The sequence below is a fragment of the Onychomys torridus genome, chromosome 19, assembly GCF_903995425.1.
Source record: "Onychomys torridus chromosome 19, mOncTor1.1, whole genome shotgun sequence".
Lineage (NCBI taxonomy): Eukaryota > Metazoa > Chordata > Mammalia > Rodentia > Cricetidae > Onychomys > Onychomys torridus.
Window position 1 is genome coordinate 62,670,422 of NC_050461.1, and position 24,781 is coordinate 62,695,202.

At 37.5% G+C, this 24,781-nt stretch overlaps 1 protein-coding gene across 1 annotated transcript in view; it reads right to left on the bottom strand.

Moving 5' to 3' along the window:
- LOC118570282 (leucyl and cystinyl aminopeptidase) overlaps positions 1-24,781 on the bottom strand; it is a 106,673-nt gene that overhangs the window by 52,886 nt on the left and 29,006 nt on the right. Inside the window, exons 2-3 of the mRNA XM_036168680.1 lie at positions 6,040-6,880; positions 912-1,050 (exon numbers count right to left, since the gene is read on the bottom strand). Of these exons, the coding sequence (XP_036024573.1) occupies positions 912-1,050; positions 6,040-6,880 (980 nt within the window). The remainder of the gene's footprint in view (positions 1-911; positions 1,051-6,039; positions 6,881-24,781) is intronic.

Here is a 24,781-nt window from a genome sequence, read left to right on the forward strand (position 1 = left end):
TAAAAATGCAAATCCTTCCCCCACCCCAGAACCTTAGGATAACTGACTTCAAGAAGGAATTGCAGCTAAGATATCTTCTAACATGACCTAGTGCTCCTTGGAGGACCCCCAGGAAAACTTAGTGGAATCAAGTGTGTTAGGCCACTAGAAGTCTGCAACAGACTAAAGGTAGAGAAATGCCAGCAACTCTCAGGATTTCCCAACCATGAATCAGGCTATGCTTTGGGTTATTAGATAAGTAGGTGCCTATCTCTTTAAGAGACTGATTAAGGTAAAGAGTTTGGCTATGAGTAGGGTTATGGCAATAAATGATCATGCTGTCTACTGTCTATGGGGGTAGACTGTATTACCTGCTGGCTGTGGCTATTTCTCACCCCTAGTTACACAGGTTCTAGAAAGCATCACATAGATCTCACAAAGCCATTCAGGTAGACACAAAAGGAACCCCAAGTTCTGTTTAGCATAAAACTCCTCTGGTGTTATCCCTACTACCTCCCATGCAACTAACACTCAAGAAAGAGGCTCCTGTATTTGTTGTCCATTTCCACATGACAACAATCCAAAGTTTCATTTGCCAAAACACCAAGAATAATCACAATTCCACATTCTCAACACTGCTTAGAAAAGCAAATTCATTATGTCTTGAGTAGTTTACTGTGTTTGTACTAGTTCATAGTGTTAGTATTTGTGCAACTGTAGAGCAAGAAAACACTTCACACCTCCTCCCCATGCATTCTAAATCCTGCAGGGTCTTTTCCTTCCTCACAGCTGACAAATTTTTCCATTTGTATTTAACTATTTCAGTAATATATACACAGATGAATCTAAATATTCCTACTAACAGTACAATAAAGAGGAATCCAACTGTTCTCAGAGATCCATCCAGAGATTTGACCTTCATGTCACAGTACCTTAGGCATATTGGATAAAGCAGTGTGATGCTCATTCCTTTTAATCTTGATGATAAATGTGGCTTTAAATTCTGGTTCGTCAAAACAGGGAAATGCAGATCTTGCTGCCAGAGGTTCAAACTGAGTTGCTGCAAAGTACCTAAAAACAAATAGAAATTCAATATAATAGTTACTGAGTGTCTACTAGAGAGGGCACCCTGCCAAGTACTAGGGATATGAAGACAAATACAATCCAGATTTTAAGCATTTAAGTAAGATAGACAGAAGTCTAGAGTGGAGAGACTCTTCTAACAGGCTTCAAATCACATCCTAACAGTGGAAGCACATTAGTAGGAACAAATGGCATAAAACAAATTCTGCTGGAGTTGAAGACACTGGAGAAACTAGTACAAAATCTGAATTGGTCCTTTAACAGCAAGAATACTTGATAAAATAAGAAGGGGAAAACAAACAAACAAACAAAAAACAAAAACAAATAAAAACCACTTGAGAAAGAAAATAGCATAAGGGAAGAAGGCAGTATGTATCTATAAGCTGGGGCAACTGCTGAGTGTGGTGTGATTCACAAAGGTAGCTTCTTAAAAGAGTTTTCGACATGAAGTTCATAAGGATGATTTGCTGGGGATGATTCATTGGTAAAGAAAACATTGATTGGTCAGTAGCCAGGCAAGAAGTATAGGCAGGACTAAGAGAGAGGAGACTAGAGAGAACAGGAAGGCAGGAGGGAACACTGCAGCAGCCACCAGGACAAGGAAGATGTAAGGTACCAGTAAGCCATAAGCCACATGGCAAAGTATAGATTAATAGAAATGGGCTGAATATAAGAGTAAGAGCTAGACAATGGTAGGCCTGAGCTAATGGCCAAGCAGTTAAAATAATATAAACATCTGTGTGTTTATTTTATAAGTGGGCTGTCGGAATAACAGGGCTTGGCAGGGGCTGGAGAGAAGGTCTCCAGCTACAATGACTGTCATTAACTGCTACTAAAGATCTAGGTTTGCAATACTGAATCTTAAATTTACAAAATTAACTTTCATGAAAATATAAAAGCAGCTGTTCGGGACTGGAGAGATGGCTCAGTGGTTAAGAACACTGGCTGCTCTTTCAGAGGTCCTGAGTTCAATTCCCAGCAACCACATGGTGGCTCACAACCATCTGTAATGAGACCTGCTGCCCTCTTCTGGCCTGCAGGCATGCATGCAGGCAGAACACTGTATATACCTAATAAATAAATAAATAAATAAATAAATAAATAAATAAATAAATAGATAAATAGATCTTTGTTTAAAAAAAAAAAAAGCAGCTGTTCTTTAACAGTATTCTGCTTTCCTTTTTATTTTCAGAGATAAACAGAAAGGATGTTCTCCTTTCTACACCACAACAGCAGCAGTTAAGACTATAATACATACAAAGAAACTGAATTACAGGTCATGTGAAAGCACAAAAAGAAACAAGGGCTAATGGTAGATTTTTTAATCAAGGAAGAAAACTGATCTTCACATGGAAGACCACACAGAGTATCAGGGCAAGTGCACCTCTCTTGTACCAGCTTAAATACCATTCATAGGCACTCTGGTCATGGCACCCTCTGTTCCTAGGTCCTTAGACTCCACTTTTAGAAGATAAGCAGAAAAGAGAAAATTCGATTTGGGGTCTACACTTATCAGCCATATAACTCTGTCGTGTCTGTAACCTGTATCTCAGTGTTTTTATCTGATATATTAGGATTGAGACAGGATTCCCTGCATCAAGCCCAGAGTTTTGTCAGATGCATACTACTAATACTAGGAAACTACAACTCTTTCCCACACTTAAAATCATTTCGTCTTCCCTGATAAGGATGGGCCCAGAAAAGGCAGAGTGAACTTCATGATAACCATTTCTAACTGCCAACGTTCTTACATAGTAAAAGGAACAGGATAAAGTCTCATTATATCTCTATTACTCACATTAGAGGACTTATTTATGGATAAAAATTACATCATAATGTTCTTCCCTTGGTTTGAGACAGTCTTTTTTTGAGATAGGATTTCTCTGAGTAGCCCTGGCTGTCCTAGAACTCATTCTGTAGACCAGGCTGGTCTCAAACTCACAAATATCACCTGCCTCTGCCTCCCAAGCTGGGATTAAAGTGTGAGCCACTACCCCCTAGTTGAGACAGGATCTTAAATAGCCCAAATTGGCCGCATATTCACAATGTATACATATACATGTACGTACACACACACATACACAATCTTGAACTTCTGATCCTCCTACCTCCCAAGTACCAGGGCTGCACATGTGTTCCATCATGCCTGACTATATATCCTAACATTCTAAGAAAATCCAAACCAAACTAAAAACAAAACTTAAATTATTGTTAAAGCAATATAATAACTATCTCACACAAATGTCTCTGAGAATACTGCTTTCTGAAGATACAATGTCTTCTCTAGTCTGAATACTCGATGCCTGTTCTTTCTTTGTGACTATGTTTTGTTACAGCATTTCCTCAAGCATATTTGAAGACAAGAATTAGCTGGGAGTTGAGTAAGAGAATCCTAAGCAATGGCAAAAACAACGTGCAAAAAAAAAAAAAAAGAAGTGTGAATTGGGGAAATAGTTCAATACAGTGCTTAAGAAACACATAGGTTTGAGTTCCCTCTCTGCCAGACTATTACTGTATGTACCTTTGCCCTTGGCTATTATGAATATATTAGCATTTCTTAGTGAGTTTGACAAGGTAGAAGACTAAAGAAACATAAAATGCTCTGAGAAGTCTAGTGTTTTAGTTCCCAATAAGTATTGGCTACTGTTATCCTTAGTTTTAGGAAATACAGAGTTCAACATGATAGGAGAGTAAGGGCTGTGAGAAAAAACAAAGGCCAGATAATGAAGATCTTCAAACTGTTAGAAAAAGAACTAACTGCAAAGGACTGTACCAAAGGCCAGCATGACCACCTCTACTAATGGAAACAAGTGCAGAGATAAGAATAGGCATATGTAACAGTATGGAAAGTAGGTAAAGTTTTCTGACCACAAGCAGTGTCTATTCAAAGCATCAGACATTATGATTTTCCAGGCAACAAGAGCGTTGGTGGTATAGTGGTAAGAAAAGCTACCTTCCAAGCAACAAGAAATACATCCCCCTAATCATTTTATCAGTTTAAACATTTATTCTAATTATAGCAGGAGTAGTCTCCAGCAAAATTGTAAGATACACACCCACACAAAATTTCTTAGGATTAATAGTTTCCAGACTCACCCGAAGGTAAGAATGATTTAAACTTTTATCCTCTATCGAGATAGACAATCATGTGGGGACTTCGCTGTTATTAACAAGCAAGTAAATAAATTTACATTCTGTTTGTTCCAAATTTTCAGTTCTTTAGTTCTTAGTTTCAAGGACCCACATTTTTTTTCTAGCATGTACCATGACTCAATCCAGCCCATGTCAAGAACTGACACATGCTTATACTAAAACATCACTGGATTCCACTGCACAGCATTCATCCTTCCCATTATGTACCAATAAGTCCAAAGATTCCAGGGAAATAATCAGATTAGATGAGATAGTTCTGGGGCTTGTCTTAGAGTTCTCTTTGCAATACTACGTCACTATTTTATAATGTGCATGGTGTGTCTGTCTGTCTATATGTCTATCTATTTCACTATCCATACATGTGGATCATTCTACATACAAAATGTACAATGCAAATAGGGTGAGAATACTGTACTTCCTAAGGATAACAGAGATTACAAACCAATAACTAAAGCTAAAAACTCCAAGGATGCCATTACAATCACAAATTTGTGTTTAATTTTAGATAATCATTCAACAACTGAAATATACAGACAGCTTGCTATTTGTTTAAAAAGTATATATATATATATATATATATATATATATATATATATATATAATGAATATATATGACATTCATAATAAGTAGAGATTACTAAACTATAAACCATATATTTCAAATTCAAACTACCAGTATAAAACCTTAAAATATATGTGAAAACCAGATGCACAATTTGATGTAAAAAGAAAATTGTAGCAGCTTTTGATGATTCTTAATTTCTAATAGAGAGCTACAGCCTTGTACCAAAAAATCCATTTAGTATTTGAGTGTTTTTTGATGACTGAGAAAAAATTTTTTTTCTATCATTTGACAAAACCTAAGAAAGAAATATCCATTCTATAGCTAATTAAATGTCTTTTGGGTAGAAAAAAAGAGCTAATATGTTCTTTTTATTTTCAGTTAGTGAAATTACTCTTTTAAAAATGTTTTTTCTTTCAATGAATCAAAAATAAAAAAACTCTGAAACATTGAACAAAACAACAATATATTAATATATATTAGCCAACTGGCCAGTGTCAATAATTCTTAAACTGGTCTACAGAGTATTATGAGTACACTATGTAAGAATGCTCTACTAACATACAGCACATATAAGTAGTCTTTGTGCACAGAGATGACATTACCATTATTTATGAATATTCCATAGTAACGTACCCTACATTTTTCATAAAACCCATGTATGATATGACTATGAAGATTAAACAGCAAAGTATGATCCAAATAGGCTGTGGAACACTCTTAGATTCTGTATCACTTTTTTTTTTTTTTGAGATGTGATTCTTTCCTATACTTTTAAAGATTCCATAGTCAAACTGGCATTTTAAAAAGGAAACCAGTAAAGATTAAGGACACTAAGAATGATATGTATGTATGCCACATTTTACACCATCTTTCTCCAACTCATCAAGTACCTCCTAAAATGTCTGCCTGCCAGCAGGATAGCCTGTACCACTCACTCTGCTGCTTACAACTTCAGGGAAGGATGACACTATTCATCCCATAAAACATGAAAAGCTCAAGGGAAATTTGTTAGTTTGTGATAGAGAATAAATCTTCTTTCATCCCCTTCCACTATACACTCCTATTTTCTTCCACCACAATACACTCCAAGTTATGCCTAAGACAATAGTATATTCTTCCATATAACCATTCTATTTTGCACATAGCTTCCTAAATTTAAAAACATGTAAAAACATCTATGGTGTGAGAAAAAGGGTCTGCACTGCGGAAGTTACATGCAGAAGAGCATAGAACAAGAACCATTTAGGAGGTTTACATACTTTTTCTCATTACTTTTATCTGTGTAGGAGATGCCATAAAACCCATAATAAGAGTTAGATATATTTGCCGAATACTCTATCTTCAAGGTATAATTGTGTCCTGTTAGAAGGGCTTCAGGGGCAACAATGGCGATTTGTTCATGATATGGATATTCCAGGATTTCAACTTGTTTTTCTTGACTTGAAACTGCTGACATAAATGTCACTCTTGAAATATTATGTCCTGTGCTATGGAGAATGATATTCCACGTGGCTTGAAGAGCCTGAAGTGAAATTGTCACAGAGCCCCTGAATGTCATTGAGGTTAGGTTTGGGTGTAGGCTAAGTTCATAGCGCTGAGGCATAATGGCAGTGGGAAGCCTAATTTGTGCCCATGGAAACAATTTCCCATTTGTGGCAATTGGCTGAATTAGTCCTGTTGACTGGTTTTTTTTGTGGCAGCCTTCTTTGGTAAAGGTACATCTAGGCAGTAGATAAATCACCATAATTACAGAGACAGCAACCACGATGACAAAAACACAGACCACTAAGGTCCTAGCAGAGGGCACTGAACAAGTCCCATCTGGACTCTGCCTGTAGCCTGTTGTACTGTTTCGAAGGCCTGAGCTTCTGTTCATGAAGGACATGCCCAGCAGCTTTGCAGATGACTCATAATCCTCTTCGTCCTCATCCATCTCATGCTCACCAAGACCTCGTACCAGTAGCCTTGAACCCCGGGGCTCATATTCCACTTCATCGGGTTCCAGAGGATGTAAACAAGGTTCTTTGGCTAAATCTACCACGTCTGGTTCTTCTTCAAACATGCTGTTTTCAATCATATTCCTTGGAAGCTGGAGTCGATCTACAAAATTAAGACATAATGATAAGACAGAGGTGGGGGTGCGCTCATAATACAATGTTTCTTGGAAACACCAAATTTAGTGAGTTTTTTAAATCACTAAGATTTATTTCCACCTTAACACTATTTGAATTAAATAGAGGCTTTATGGCATTCTTGAGTTGTTCATTAAAAACCCAAGTACGTATAAAAAAGCATACTACAGTCATCAACCAAAAAAAAAAAACTAGTAAATAGGCTAATATTAAAGAAAGATGGTATAAAGCTAATCGTTTTTCTGTCACAGATTTTTTTTCATTGTTAGCGGCCACTAAGTGCACAAAAATATTCTGATAGTGAAAAAGAATGGCTATTGTGCCTGTATAGAAGCTTACTGAGATGTATCTAGATTTGAGGCCTGGCTAATTTTGGTGTGTGATATTTATTTTATTTGAATTTGTTTTCTTTTAATAATGAAGGTATAATTATAATTTTTCGAAAACAGCTGTGATTTTATACTACTTTCTTTATACGGTCCTACCCAACACCCTGGGTTCCAGGCTTGACTTTAGAGGATGTCACTCTGGCCATCTTTGCCTGTGTCTGTCCCTAAATAGCTAGGACTGAGTGGAGTCAAAAGGACTGCAGCCAACGCCTTTCTTCTGGGGTCTGGACACTTGAAGCTCAGATTTTTTGGCCAAATATTGGAAACCAAGTTATAAGGCCTATGTGGGTCTCCTTTCTATGTCCCATTCTCCCTTGGGCAAATTACAAATGGGTTTACCTGCTTCTAGGCTCATCAAGAGAATGGGTTATTGTTTCCTTCAGGTAAAGGATGTTTCTGCACCATAGTAAACTGAAAGATTACTTAAGAAATTTTGGTAAGCAAGAAATAGTAACATAGACAAAAAAAATTAGAAAACAGAGCAAACTACAGTTCAAACACCTGTTTTTTCACTCTTCTGTAACTTTCACAAGTACAACATTTCCCATCCTTAAAAACAAAACAAACACCATGAGTGCCAGCATATCTTGAAGCACTGGGAGCTTTTCTGAGCTATATTTACCCCATTTGCCAAGAATCGCTGAAGAGAAAGATCTCAAAAAGCAAAGGGATATCTATCAATAACTTAGATTTGGGACGTTCAATTTTTTTGTATTTTTTAAAAAAATCACATCTTGTAAGGGATTTCAAGATTTTAACAAATTGAAATCATCTTTAACTTGTTCTCACAAGGTACTTTACAATTAACATTTCTAATTGTCACAACAGTTCTATAAAGTAGCAAAAATTAAGACATGAAAAAAACAAACAGAAGTGGATTAATTTAATTTCAAAGTCATATAGATATTTACTTGTGTAATTGATATTTGAGCCCACATTCTAAAAAAAAATTATATCAAACTTTAATCTTAATATACTGAATCTTCTGACCCATGTTAGTTTAGTGAAATGGAAGAGTTTTTAACAATTTGTTATCTGACAATGAAATTATTAAAAATATTATTCATCATCAGTAGAACAAAACTGACATTTAACTACTTAATACTTAGGAAAAAGATAGTGGTCAATAAAAAGGAAACAACAGTAACTCCTAACTCACACAATAAGAGAACTGCTAATATCAGAGTAAGGTTGACAACTGTGCTACTCGAGGGCAGAATGAAGACCACAACACCCATATTAAATTGCAGCTTCTTACAAAGGTAGACTCCTTCCCTCCTAGGTGTGAATTTCAGGAAATTACCCAGTGACCTTCATGCATGTAAATTTCAGAAGAATTGATCAGATCATACAAATACCAGTCACACTAGTCCTGGGTGTGCCCAGGACATAGCAATCTGTTTTACACATCTGAGAACAAACCAGATTATTATATTGCATTCTCTTCCCCACAAGTCTTTTTTCCTTAGTTCCTTCTGCCTGGATGTCATGATTTCCTCTTTCTACCTTCATTTACTTTGATACACACCTGTTATTGTATAACTAAACTCACTATTACATTAATCAAGAAAACTCACCCTTTTTTCTTTTTAAGAGTAAGCTGTCATTCATACTTTTGTGCACTTCTGACTTTGGAAACAGAAACTTGAGTAAGACAGTCAACCATTTTCTACTTCTCCACTCTGAATTTGGTAAAATATTATGCTACCTTAAAAAGATTTCTTTGAATAAAACTTCTACTTATTTATAGGTGTGGATTTAGCAAAGTAGCCACCTACCCACCTCCTATGAATGGTGTGTGTAGAGAACAGTGGTTACAGTATCTTGTCTCTTAGAATTTGGTGTCCTAAGCTTCCAAATAGTGCCCCATATTGCCTTGCGATGACTGGTGTCAATGGATATTGGTTTGGGGGTTGTATTAGTTACTTTTCTGTTGTGATAAACATCGAGAACAAAATCTACATAAGGAAGAAAAGATTTTTGGTTTTTTTGTTTTGTTTTTGTTTTGCTTTTGGTTTTTTGCTTAGGATCCAGATAGTTAAGAGTCCACTTTAGCAGGTAATGTATGACATGCCTGCAGGAGCAAGAAGCTTGCTGACTACATTTCCATCCACACACAGGAAGGAGGGAAGGGGAGGGGAGGGGAGAGGAGGGGAGAGGAGGGGAGGGGAGGAGAGGAGAGGGGAGCAGAAAGTGGGGTGAGGCTATAAACTCTCAAAGCATGCCAGAGAGGAGAGGAGGGGAGAGGAGAGGAGGGGAGAGGAGGGGGAGGGGAGCGGAGGAGAGGGGAGGAGAGGGGAGGAGAGGGGAGGAGGAGGGGAGGAGAGGGGAGGAGAGGGGAGGAGAGGGGAGGAGAGGAGAGGAGAGGAGAGGAGAGGAGAAAGTGGGGTGAGGCTATAAACTCTCAAAGCATGCCCCAGTGATATATTTCCTCCTGCAAGGCTCAACCTCCTCAAGGTTCCATAACCACCAGAGAGCACCACCCAGTGGGGACTGAGTGTTCAAATACATGAGCCCATGGGGGTCATTTCTCATCCATAACACCACAAATGTTCATTCTATTCATGCAGTTTCACATTGAAATGTTGTTAAAAATTTTTTGTAAGCTCTTAATAAGTTCTTAACCTTTCTGATGTGTTTAAGCTCCTATGAGATGAAATTATGCTCCTTAAGCATTTCACCCCAAGCCAGATGCAGAAAACCATGAGCACTGTTTATTCAGTAAATGTTTAACTTAACTATCACTGGGTAGAGAGAGAATCAGCTTAATATTAGAGCATTCCCATTCATCAACTAGGATCCATCAGAACTTTTTGAGTCTGACTGTTTTCTTAGAGTTTCTGTAGGCCAATCCTATGGAGGCATTTTCTTTATTAAGAGCCCTTCTTCCCAGGCAGAGGCAGGTGGTGCTCTGAGTTGGAGACCAGCCTGGTCTACAGAGGGAGTTCTAGGATAGCCAGGGCTACACAGAGAAACACAGTTTCTTTCCTTTATTTATTTGTTTGTTTATCTATTTATTTATTCTTTAAAAAGATCCTTCTTCCCAGATGACCATACTTTGTGTCAAGTTGATATAAAAATTATCCAGCATTATAAAATGACCTGTTTAAAGCCAAGGAATATTTAACAGTTGAGCATTTAATATGTCCTATCCTCATCAAATCTGAGAATTGGCCAGTCAGTAATCTGTCAAAATGCAGATAACTTATTTTTATTATTAAACACCTCATCAGATTAATATTTACATAGAACTTTACTCTTTTGGTGGTAAAGCAAACCAAACAATCTGCCATATTTTACTGAGTGTTACAAGCACACAATTCTGATATATACAATTCTTTCCATTTAAATACCAACCTGGGGAAACCCATTGTTATTCCAGGCCATTCAAAGACAGCACTTTTAATCTGTTTTTTCTTTTAATATAGTCTTGAATCTTAAGTCAATATACTTTAATTTTAGCATAATTATAAGGTTACTCTATACTGTAATTAGCCTTATTCCTTCTAAGAAAGCACTTTCAATCTGTTTTTTTTTTTTATGTTGTCTTGATTCTTAAGTCAATATACTTCAATTTTAGCATAACTATAAGGTTACTCTATACTGTAATTAGACTTATTCCTTCTAAGAAACAGTATAATATTATAATATAATATATAACATACATTATATATACAGTATAATATATATCATTTTCTCCTTCCCTTTCCAAAAATAAAAGAAACAAACAAAAAGAAAGTAAAGTTTCACATGTACATATATAAATGGTAAAGGTGTAATTTAACTGGAGTACAAATGTATTTTCTTGCTTAGCATGCATAAGTAGCTTGATATGTAACAATTCATATTATAAACCTTTCACATTTGAAAAATAAAACAAACAACTAGTAGCATATTTTCTTGATGTGTTGGCTGTGAGCCTGGCCTTTAAAAGCTCAACCATCTCTCCAGCCCAGAAGCAGTGTTTTCTAAAGCTTCCTAAAGCTACACATAGACGCTGTCTGTAAACCAACAAATCCCTAGTTGAAATTTCACTTCTAAATAACATGGATCTATGTGGCTGTAATCTAAGAAAATTGAAGATGTTTCTATCCCTCTGATACTCTGCCTAGACTCAACATTTATGGACCAGATCTAAACTGCAAATTGTTTATTATCCATCTGTGACAGGACAGTCATAGAGAATTAGCTTCTAAAACCTTTTATTACAATCTGACAGAATAATTTCATGTCTGTTGAACTCAATGCTATTTAAAATGAGACTTATTTTTGCATATCTTTTAAATTTTTTCTAATAATTCTTTTTTATATAATCAGTAATGGATTAAACATTTCAACAAAAATCTAAATACAAAAACAAGACACCCTGGGTAGTTTGGGTCAGATAATCTGAAAGCAATGGGTCTGGGCCATGGCAGTCCAGATGAAGAAGTCTTAGACTATGATGGGGTGGGGGAGGGCAATCACATGACAGGTAGGAAGCACACAATGATGCTCCTTTGGGTTGGATGAACCAGTGGGGTAGCAACACAGAGGGAAATCTGCATCTATCAAGTCCCACGGATATACTTCAGCTGGGAAAACTGAAGGGAGGAAAATCAGACCCTGAGATTGAGAATACAGGTTTTCAGTCTGTCTCTTTGTAGTTCATCTATCTCCCTAACCCTTTGTGTCACCACCCCCGACTCATGAGAGAACGCAATGGCAGTAGGGTAAGCATAGCATATGAACTGTGATATATTTAATATGCTTGTCAGCTAGTTAGAACCATTTAGTTAACGGCATTATATAGAGTTATAGTTTCATGTTCAGATGAATGCTTAAATTTTAGCTCTTTTACTGACTACTACAGCAGAAACAGGTTACTTCTCCTAGTCTCAGTTTCCTTACCTACAATGTAGACACCATGACTTTATAAGACTGTCGTAAGGACTATGGTAGTGAGTCTTGTGCTCAAAGGAAGGATGGAGACAAATGATTAAGATTACTAAATTGTAATTTAAATCACACAGTGGCTGAAACCATTCAAAGGGAGACAAGATTCACACAGTATCAGTTTCTAAAAGTGGACAGAGGAAAAAAGGCCACACAGGAGATTAAGAAAGATGAGATGAGCAAGCAAGAAATCAGGAGAGTAGCATGCCTGGAACCAACTGTAAGGTTTCATAAGGAAAGGGACTGACAGCTAATGTATTAGAAAGGTCAAGTAAAAACAGGACTGGAAATCTCCTCCCACTCCCTGCAGCTGGCAATTAAAAAACCAGGGACTTTTAAGATGTGCTTTCAGTGGAAAGATGGGAATGCAAGTGCTATTCCAGTCTCCTAAGGAAGCAAGGCACAAATGAAGGAAAGGGCTGCACACTGTTCTTTCAAGGTACATAGCTGTTAGGAAGGAAAAACGCAGGATCAGTGTTATATGTATGTGTGTATATGTGTAGGTATGCATGTATGTATCTATCTATGTGTGTGTGTGTGTGTGTGTGTGTGTGTGTGTGTGTGTGTATAGTTTCAGTAGAAAGTTAAATCCTTTTGTTTTTGTTAGTCTATGTTTAAGGTAGAAGCAACTTAAGCATGCATTGCTATGGGAAAGGAAAAATAAAGAAAGATAAAATGTGGGTGTGGAGGTAGAGCTGAGGGAAAACACAGGGGCATTATCTCAGAGTGATTGAGAGAGGTCACAAGAACTCCAAGGAGGATGATCATGACTAAGCCACTTTTCCTCTGGACCTGAGGACTGAAGGTAAATACTGAGAAGAGTCACATCCCCAAAAAGAGATCCACAGACAGCCTCTGTGGACTCTGTGACAGGAGAAACACGTCCATATGCCCCGCACAAAAGGCGAGGATGGAGAAGGTGAAGACACTGGGGAGAATGATAGAAGGGGGTCAAGGAGCTGCCTCCGAGCAGGGCATTGCAGAGACATTTACACAGCCCAGTGCTGACCAGGCCTGGCATAGAGAGAAAGGATGTGTATTTTACCACAATTAAAATAGAAAAGTAGACAAAAATTAAAATTTAAAGAAACAAATCATGACTCCAGAGCTCCAATAAGCAGGGAGGATGTGGTAAGAGGCCAGGGGAGGTATACAGGGGCTGCTAGCAAGAGAGTGACTAACTGAGGTGCAATTTGGAGGTCAGGACAAAATGCAAACCCTGACAACACAGCAAAAGACTTGGATTAAAAGAAGCAAACTTTCCACAGATACAATCCCTTTAAACAGTCATCCCATTTTCTGAGAAAATGAAATCGTATGTATTTTTAAATTAACAAGCCCAAATCCCCCCCAAAGCCTAATTTAAACAAATTTCCTTGAGCAGAAACAAGGCTTGTTATATTCAAATGAGGCTGTAATACTTAATAAGCATTGCACTGCTTCTGAGAAACCCCCACCATGACCTACTGATATACAGCTAAATGCTGTAAACATAGAAAAACATTTATAAAATATTCTAGACTATCTCCAGCTGTAAACTTTATTAAAGTTCCTTTAACTCAGTGTGTTTCTTTTGTGAACAAGTGGGTATATGGCTGGAGATATGAAGCAAGACAATTGTGGAGAAATGATTCAGCCCTGAAGGAATTAAGATTTACTTTTCCCAGCTGAGTGCAGTGGCATACACCCCTTGGTCCTGCTACTTCTAAGGCTGAGGAAGGAAGATCACCCCAGGAGTAGAAAGTCAGCATAGTAAACACAGCAAGACCCTATGGAAGTAAGGGAGAAAAAAGGAAGGGAGGAGGGAGGAAGGGAAAGAAGATATGCTTTTTTCTTATAAGCTACCACTATAGTTAAAGTTCATTTCAACACATTAAAATTGCTGTCCCAATCAGACAAAACTGTTGTTGGCACTAAACTGTGCTTCCTCTTATAATCTATTATTCATCTACACAAATGATACAAGTGTTTTTCACATACTGGACAACAGACAAATCAAGTAGGTGACCTCTAAGGAAAAAAAAAAAAAAAGAGATGCATATTGATGTAAATTGAGGATGGGTAATTATGCTGATCCATTTCTGACTCAGAGCAAGACCATTATTGCCTCCAGGCCAGACTGTTGATAACCACAACTAAAAGTGTTTCAGAGCATGGTGACTTGAAACACTGCTTGGCTGCCCACCAAAAACCCCACTTCCATAAAAAGCAGCCCCCTAAAAATGTCTCTAGACAGCTTCTCTTGCTATTTTCCACCGTAGTTGTACTACAGTGTATCTAATAAACTCTACTTCAGTTTTCCTTTCTTAGTGAATTCTTTATCTATCTAAGTCACAAGATTGTGACCTTTGTTCCACACAGTAATGAGCCCCAAATAACTCTCGTTCTCTGCCTTGGGATAGATTTTCCAATAGTAGAATGGCAGGCTGGAGTCCCAGTAGAACAGGACTGGCAGACAGAGACTGAGGCAGGGAGAAAGGGAGCTAAGTACTAGGGACCACAGTCTTACACAGGATTTCCCGAGAGCCCTTTGTCAAATACAGCACAGACCCCCATAAAAGAGGGGGGCAATATCCCTGAAAGGAAACAGAAGCACCAGATCAAGCAATATAGAGAAATGCCAATGTACAACCCTGTAGTATGAATCTTAAAGGTTCTTATTAATAAAATCAAACCTGAGGCCAGTTATTGGGGTGAACACTGGAAGATCAGAGAAGCAGAACAAACCACAGCTACCTCACCTCGCCAGTTCCTCAGCTGGTCTTGTTTCCTCAGACTGGAAGCCTCTGAGTCCTCATCCACAATGGATCTCAGCTGAATTGTACTGCTCCAAAGCCTAAAAGCTTAACCAGTCAAATGCTGCTAGTTTCTGGTCTTCACACCTTATATAATCTTTCTACTTTCTACCATCACTCCCTGGGACTAAAGACTGGATTTCTGGGATTAAAGGCATGTGCCTGGCTGTTTTTAATGTGGCCTTGAACTCAGAGATCCAGAGGTATTTCTGTCTCTGAAATGCTAGGATTAAAGGCATGTGCTACCACTGCCTATCCTCATGTTTAATATGGTGGCCGTCCTGTTCTCTGATAAGTTTATTTCGGGGAACACACAATATTTCGGGGAACACAATACCACCACACAACCCAGTCACAGCAAAGAGAACTCATTTGACATCAACTTGAAACACTAGAGTGTAGAAATCACAACCTCAAGTAAGGTCTACTGTATACCCATACTAAAAAGTCTAAGACCAAGCACAGGAGAAAAAGAATTTGAGTCTTGCTAAGTTAGCAAGAACTGAGAATAGCCCTGAGATAAAACTAAGCCTATAAGCAAGTGATCAGCCAGTAACTAAGTTGCCTTTAAAATAATACCACATAGAAAAATATGAACAAAACAAACACAAAGCCTCTACAACATGTCTTCAGTACTGTCCAAAATGTAATAAGAAAATCACTAGTCATTAATGACACAAGAAAATGCGACCCATAAGAAAACAAAAGTTAGCTGCTGCACTTAACTTTAGAACAGCTGCTGTAAATATGTTCCAAAGAATAAAGGAAACTGGCTTTAAAAAGTAAAGCAGAGCCGGGCGGTGGTAGCGCACGCCTTTAATCCCAGCACTCGGGAGGCAGAGGCAGGCAGATCTCTGTGAGTTCAAGGCCAGCCTGGTTTACAAAGTGAGTTCCAGGAAAGGCGCAAAACTACACAGAGAAACCCTGTCTCAAAAAAAAAAAAAAAAAAAGTAAAGCAGAGGACTATGAGAACAGAACAGATAGAAATTTCACCAAAATAACTGAAACTAAATATAAGGAGCAGAGGCCGAGGAGATGGCTCAAAGGGTAAGAATAACTGCTGTAAAACCATAAAGACCTGGGCTTAAATCTCCAGCACTCAAGTAAAAAATGTGGACATGATCCCATATTCCTGTAACCCCAGCACTGGGCAGAGAAGACACTGGGCTGAACCCAGGAGCTTGCTGCCGGTTAGCCTAGCAAAAACTGTGAGCATCAGGTTCAGTGACAGAGCCTATCTGAAAGGAACAAGGCAGGAAGCAAAGGAAGACACCAAGCATCTTCCTATGGCCTCTGCACATGCACATATGAATACACCCTGTGGTGATGTGAATAGGAATGACCCCCATAGACTCATGTGTTTGAGTGCTTGGCCCACAGAGAGTGGCACTATTAGGAGGTGTGGCCTTGCTGGAAGAAGTGTGTCACTAGAGGGTGAGCTTTGAAGTCTGTCACTTCCTGTTGCCTGTGGATCCAGATGTAGAACTCCCAGCTACCTCTCCAGCACCATGTCTGCCTGCACACTGCCATGTGTTCTGCTGTGACAATAATGGACTAAACCTCTGAAGTGTAAGCCAGCCCCAGTTAAATGTATTTCTTTATAAGAATTGCTGTGGTCATGGTGTCTCTTCACAGCAATAAAAACCCTAACTAAAACACACCCCCTCTCCTCCAAAACACACACACACACACACACACACACACACACACACACACACACAGATTGGAGAGGGGAATAACAGGCAATTAGGTAACTGCAGTACTGACATGTTCAATAATTAAAATGGAAAAAAAAAACAATGAATGGACTTAAGCAGCTGGAAATAGCAGGGAAAAAAGCCATATGAACTTGACAGGCCATTAAAAATTACCAATTTAAGGAACAAAGGGATAAAATATTGAAGAAAAATGAATACTCCATCAGGTATTTTATGGGTTAGTATCAAATATTGTAACATAGGTTAATAAGAGCCCCAGAAGACTCATGTGAAGATGAGACAGAAAGAAGTATTTGAATAATAGTTAAAATTTCCTAAGTTTAATAAAATGTTAAGAGTATCCACAAGAAGAATAAATTTTTAAAAAGGTACTAGTACACCATGATCAAATTGCCTAAACAAAAAGAAGCAAAAACTCTTTAAAGAAGTCTTAAAATAACACATTATCTTTAAGAAAAAAAAAAACAACACTAAAGTCTTGCAATAGCTGGGCCAGCAAATAATACAGCATTTTTAAGAAGCCCAGAGTAAAACTATGACATCAACTTTGCATCCTATCCCCAAAGACTGCATCATTCAGAAACAAGGGTAGTATGCAGGTACTTTCAACATAAATGAAAGCTGACAGAATTCATCTCAAGCAATTACATACTACAAAAAATTATAGAGCAGACTTCTTAGAATGAACAAAAATATTAGATATATAGGAAGATATATAGACATCAGACATATTAGATATATAGAAAGATGGAAATAACATCAGAAATAATGAGTGTTAAAAATAAAAATATGTTCTTTATCTAATATGCTTAAAGTAAGAAATAACATTGTAAATATTTGTTATTTGCAAACCATGTAAATAAAAGCTGCAGGATGGATGGTGATTAAAAGAAGTGGGGTGAAGACATAATGGAAACAATCAAAAATTCAAACAGTAAATTATTAGACAATTTCTAGGTATTTGGGGAAATAAAATCCCCATACAATCCACTGGTTAAAGAAACCACAAGGAATTTAGAAAGCATTTAAAATTTCTAGGGTTTTTTGTTTTGTTTTGCTTTAAATGCCCGTGTTAGAAAAATGGTCAAAACTAGTAACAGAACTTTTCATTCTAAGGAGCTAGAAAGACTAACAAATCAAGTATCCTGAGAGTAGAAGAAGAAATAAAGAAGAGCAGAAACCAGCACAACACAAAACAAAGCAAGCAGGGCTCTGCTTCTAACACTCCTCTTCTAAGAACTGGCCTAAAAGTCCACACATCTCAAACACTGGCTCTTCTCCAAGACCAAGTGTTCACTTCTCCAAAGTCTCACCCAGTTAACTAAAGGCAAATCAGAAGTCCTGGGCTAGAGACAGCTTCTGTCCTTTCAAAGAATTCTGGCAAACAAACAAACAAACAAACAAACAAAAAAACCCACCTCCTACTCCCTACTGGCCAGGAAAAAGCTCTCATCCATCTATATATTTTAATTTTTGTACCTTTTATTTCTTTAAAGGAAATGTCTTTCACATGTTTATTTAAAATTTTAACTGTGTAGTTCTGAATATGAAAAGGGCAAAGGGGCTCATTTGTGTAAGCATCTGCTTTAAAAGTCTTACTTCATTTCAGATAACCATAACTCTGATTCTCCTTTTTGCAAAAATATGACCATCCTACACAGAAATTTAGGTTACAGCTATGTGTGATAGCACCATTGCTCTGAATCTCAGAGACCCATTGACCAAGCTTATATATAAACTAACTAAATCAGTCCTTGTCTCAGCTGAGCTTTTAGAACTCCACAAAGCCGGGCGGTGGTGACACATATCTTTAATCCCAGCACTCGGGAGGTAGAGCCAGGCGGATCTTTGTGAGTTTGAGGCCAGCCTGGTGTAAAGAGCAAGATCCAGGAAAGGTGCCAAGCTACACAGAGAAACCCTGTCTAAAAAAAAAAAAAAAAAAAAAAAGAACAAAGCACGCAGCACGCACAGGGCTGGTCTGTTTGATAGAATGTGAAACCACAGGTGCTACAAACACGGGAAGGGTGCATGGCTACACAGCACTCCTCTGCTCCTACTCTACCTCTTAGTCTCCAATGACATACACCATTCCCCTTCTTCAAAATTATATCAGTCTAATGCAATTTTCATATCTCTAGTTTTTCCAAAATTAATCAACTATTTTTAGAATACTCCTTAATTTTTTTGAAAATTAATACAACTTTTTTTATAATTAATTATTATCTTTTCTTTTTTTATTTATTTATTACATATACAGCATGTGTGACTGCAGGCCAGAAGAGGGCACCAGAACTCATTACAGATGGCTGTGAGCCAACAAGTGGTTGCTGGGAATTGAACTCAGGACCTCTGGAAGAGCAGTCAGTACTCTTAACCTCTGAGCCATCTCTCCAGCCCTAATACAACTATTTTAAGAATACTCCTTAAATGACTATACCATAAAATACAAGATATATAATTCTTAGGAAGAAAAGGATAGAAATACTATGGCAAAGAACTGTTACAGGCCCTGAAAATTAATAACCATGATTTCCACAGATATTACTGTCACATAATCCACTTTCTCTCTATAGTAAACCTCTGGTCAATCAAGAAAAAAACAACTTGAATTTTAGTAAACTTCACGTTGTTATTCTAAACTAATCCTACCAACTTGAAAGATTATCCAGCACAGGCTTACTTCCTGGTAACCACTGTACATAGAGTTTTGTTTATAATTAGACTGTGTGATGCTAATTATATCAGTAGCCCTGCCAATGTTCTATGGAGGATACAAGGAGAGTCGAGAGTTATTCCAGAATCATGAATCACCTCCCTCTCCACATTGCACACCACTAACCACCTGTCAAACCTGGAGACTGGAAATTGTACAGGGAACTGGACTATATGGCCTTTAGAGTTTAGGATGGAATACTGAGTCCAAAATCTGCACTGTAATTACTTTTAGAATAATGAGTGCACTTTAATACTTATGACTTCTTTCTTATTATTAAAAATTGAAAGAAGCAAGATTAATAAAATTCCAAGAGCTAGTTTACTCTGTAGAACAGGGAATTTTTCTATTAAGTAACTGTACTTAAAACATTTTGCTTCACTCACATATAAATCTTTGAGGGAGAGATTCATGTCATTTCATCTTGATAAATGTGCCTAAAAGGGGAGAAGCCTGCAATAAACATCTGAAATAAAAGTAGCATCCAACACATTAAAATTAAGTCATAATTAATGAAGATTACCCTGGTCTATGCATTAACTCTTCAAAAACTGACCTTAGGTTTACTGATACTCAGACAATGATGGAGTTCACATATGAGTTATGAGGTTAACAAGCTCCTTTAACACCTACAATGGGGCCAAGTCTTAAAGAAGGCCTAGGAATACTTCAGGGATTATGAGCAGTAGCCACATTTCATTTCTACTGGACACCAACTCTTGAGATCATTGCTAAGATGTAGTTTGCATCCCATTAGTAGATAAATTCATTAAAACAAAAAAGAATCCAGAAGTCTCATTTTTTTCCTTGGGACCTACAAGCACCAAAACACTGATTTCTTTTAAGATCTACAACAGTGTTCACGTAAGACCTTAGTGACTATGGATTTATATAGTTGTTTCTGGGGATTTCAATGTCCACATTTCACGCTTTAACTCATCTGACCTCCTAGGCATTTGCCCAACAGCTGCCTTGACATGAACGATGCTACACTTGTTCCTAACATCCCTAGGGACTGGGTGTACCTAAAGCTATGCTCATTTTCCTTTATATAACAAAAAAGGTAACTTGCAGCTAGTCTTACAACTACAATTTGTAACTTTATTTAATTCTCAAACTTTTCTGTTTAAAATAACAGAAAGGGCAGCATTACAGACACCAAGATAATTTACCAACTTGATATACTGAGTCAAATTTCTACCATTTGCAAATTATTTACTGTATTACATGAAGAGCCTATTTACAACTTCTAATTTCTGTAGTTTTGTATACTTTGAGCAGAAATTAATACTTCTGTACTACAGAGAAGCACAAAGATGAATTCCTAGCTGGTTTAATTTTACAGCTATGAAACATATTTTAAGCATCTATGTAGGAAAGCATTTGAGATGAAAAGAAATCGGCTAGAGAACTGTAGGACACAAAGTATTAGCAGTGGCTGGAAGCTCTGCAAAGAGAACATAAGGGATCAAAGGTAGAGGCAAGAAACATCTGCAGCATACATCAGTCCTTAGCAGCATACTGCAATCCTTAACAGAAACACACAAAAGAGGGGGAAAAAGAAAAAGTAATTTCCTGTAGAAAAAGGAAGAAAGTTTCCACCTGAATAAACAAGATGAAGTACTTCAATCAGCAGATGCATACACTAGAAAAACTTTTAGTCAATTAGCCAACATAGCAGCTATGTCTGTACATTTTAATCTGTAAGTAAAATGTTAAGGGAAGATTTTCTTATGGCTTATATTTTTCACTAGCTTTTAGAAATTTCTCTTTAACATGATCTCAACACAACAAACCCAGCTTGGCAAAGTTATAGCTACTGATAAGCTTATACCAGGATTCTTAAATTCATGTCTCATCAATACATATCAAGTTCTAAAATGTGTTTTAAACCAAGTAAGTCCACAAGAGAAAGTATCGATTATGCAGGGATATGTTCGAGAATGTTTTTACACACACACACACACACACACACACACAGAGAGAGAGAGAGAGAGAGAGAGAGAGAGAGAGAGAGAGAGAGAGAGAGAGAGAGAGGCCTGCAAGATGGTTACTGTGTAACAACACTTGCTGAACAAACCTGAGGACCTATTTGATTCCCAGAACCCATGGGATTCAATGGATACAATGGCACATCCATGGCAAATGGGAGGCAGAGACAGGAGAGTCTACCAGAGGCTGGTGGGTAAAATAGTCTAGATTGCACAATCCAACAGTAATAGCAAGAGTCCATGCCTCAGTGCTTCAACAAGGTGAAAAGAGATAACTGACTCCTCAAAGCTGTCCTCTGAACTCACACTTAGGCTGTGATACATGCATGGCTGCATTCACACACACATATCATGCATAATGCTAACACTTTCACACAAACAAAATGGTAGTAAGTAAACTTAAAAAAAAAAAAAAAGAAGAAGAAGAATTGTTTAGGGCTGGTGAGATAACTCAGTAGTAAAGGCACTTGCAATCAAGCCTGATGACCAGAGTTTGAACCTGTGTCCCACAAGGTGGAAGGATGGAACCAAACCAATGCATACAAGTTGTTCTCTGACCTGCATATGCAACCTCTACCCAATACACATACAATAAATAAATGTAATAAAAGTTTTAAGCAAATGTTTATAGCAGTATTCTCAAAAAGCAAGAAAGGAAGGGAGGAAGGGAGGGAGGGAGGGAGGAAGGGAGGGAGGGAGGAAAAGGGAAAGAGGGAGGAAGGGAAGGAGGGAAAGGTAAGGGGAAAAGGGAAGGAGGGGAGGGGAGGGCAAAAGACTGTACTTATCCTATTTATTCTTACTATAAATATCTGGAACTGGGTACTTATAAAGAAAGAAAAAAGATTACTTGGCTCACAGTTTTGGATCTTGGTGAAACCAGAGAGCATGTTGCTCTGATGAGGCTCCCTTGAATGTATCACCTCATGCTGGATGGCACTACAATGGCAGGGACACAAAGGAAGACAGGAAGACAGCCAGAGCAAGGGGATGTCAGGCTCACTTGTTCTGTAACAACCTCTCTGCAGTGCCAACCCATGATTGCAGGAAAAATACATTATTCCCTTCCAAGGACAGTGCCCTCAGTCACCTAAAAGCCTCCCAAGTTCCACCTCTTAAAAGTTCCATTACCTCCTAACGACACACTGGGAAACAATTCCTAAGAATCTCTGAACCTTTGGTGGGCAAATCATAGAACAAGGCTAACTGTTTAACAGCAGCAGGTGGGTATGCTCATATTTAATACAGTATTATACAGACAGATAATATGTTTACCTTAAATAAGGAAAGGTATTCAAAATACAGCTTATAGAAAAAAAAAAGCAGGTTACAGAATTTTAAATAAATATGTATCCAATAAAATACAATGTAAATTAAAAAAAAAACATATTAACTGTGGTTATTCCTGAGAGATAGAGCTTGGGTATGCTGGACATTTTTATTTCCCAATTTTTCTTTATATGTAAATGAAATAAACTTTCACACATGTAAAAACAATGTTTTAAATATGCAAGATAGAAAGTTAGTGAGTAAATAAAAAAACAAAACAAAACAATATTGTTGGCTTAGAGAGAAATCAGGAAACCTGGATACCAAGATAGTATTTGCTATTTCTCTTTTGTGAGATCTCTTTTTAGGAAGTGGGATTTTATCTTTACTACTTAAATTTTTATAGTCCTTGTAATGTGGTTTAATAAATGAAATAAAGCAGAAAGATTTTGGCAGAATTTTTAATGCTAGGCCTTGGGAGGCTGTGTAAACTTTGCTATTCATTACTACTTTTACAGCTCTATGAAAGGGAATCTAAGCTAGCTTCCTTGTGGGTGGGGGAACCACATTAAAAGACATCCAGCCAATAGCCAGCATCCACAGCCAGATGCACAAGTGAAGCTATCTTAAAAGCACCTAGTCTCAAGTCAGGCAATAGCCAATGACCGCTTAAGAGTGACTTCAGACAGGAAGAGCGGAAGAAACACTCACCTAAACCCAATCCAAACTACTTAGCTGAAGAATCTTTAGCAAATAAAATGGTTCTTGTTTTAAGTCATAAATTTTAGAAATTCTATGTAAAAACATATGATCTCCTTATTCATTATATAGTATAACCAACAATATTTCAGTGATCTTATTTTCTGAGGACTCAAGCTCTACCACTGAGCTACATACCCCTGAATTATTCTTACAGAACAATTTATCCCCAAAGATGAAACTTAAAGCACACTGTACATATCAGTTTACAGTTCCATGGCACATCTGAGACGGCAATGCACGCAGGCCTCACTGTTACTTCAGAGTCAACTCAGAAACAGGAAAGAACAGAGCATTTGTCGTCAGGGCAATTTGCATTCTGCAAACAAAGACTCCTGTATACAGATGTGGGCTATCATCCTACGCCTAAGGAGTGTGATGTATACGACTTCACTATTAACAAGGCTGCCTTACCACCCTGCAAACAATGATGATGAGCAGCAACACTTACCAAAGGCTCTCTCACATAACACTGGGCTGAGCAACAGAAATAACACAGGATAGCTAAGAACTTCTCTGGACACAGACATTCTGCCACTTCCTAAATTTACTGTCTTACCAAGCTGAGGCAATAAGATGGATTTTCTGCCTCTCTCATTAAAATTAAGAAGTTAGAACTGGGCATGTCGGCATATACCTCGTAACCCCAGCACTTGGAAGGCAGAGGCAGGTGGATGTCTGAGTTTGAGGCTAGCCTAGGCTACATACAGAGTTTGGATTCTGGCACAACAACAAACAAACAAAAATCTAGTGTCTCCTGTACTGAAACTTCAAGTTTGCTGTTAGAAAACTAAGTGCTGTTGTACGAAAACAAACGCTGGGATCTTAAATAAGCCTTTAAAGAGAATCCTAAGAAATTTCATGCATAAAACAATTACATTTGTTAAAGGCTATTTACTAAAAATGACAGGAATAAAACATATTTTTATAAATAATCATTTTTATTTTTGAGATTATAATTACATTATTCTCTCCTTTCTATTCTTCCCTCAAAACCTTCACATGTACCATCCTCTACTCTCTTTCAAATTCACAGCCTCTTTTTCTTTGTTGATTATATAGATAAACAAATACACACACTCCTAAATATATAAATATAACCTGCTCAGTCTGTAAAATTTAAAATCTCTATAGGAAGATGGAAGTGAAACAATTCAGTCCATGCAGGCTAAGCATAGTGATTCTGAAAGCAACCACTTTCTCAGAGTCACAGGAAATGGTTACACAACCTCAGAGCAGTCATTTGTTTTTGTATCACAAATATTTTTTTCAAATAATTAGATATCTTAGAATAAATGGAAGC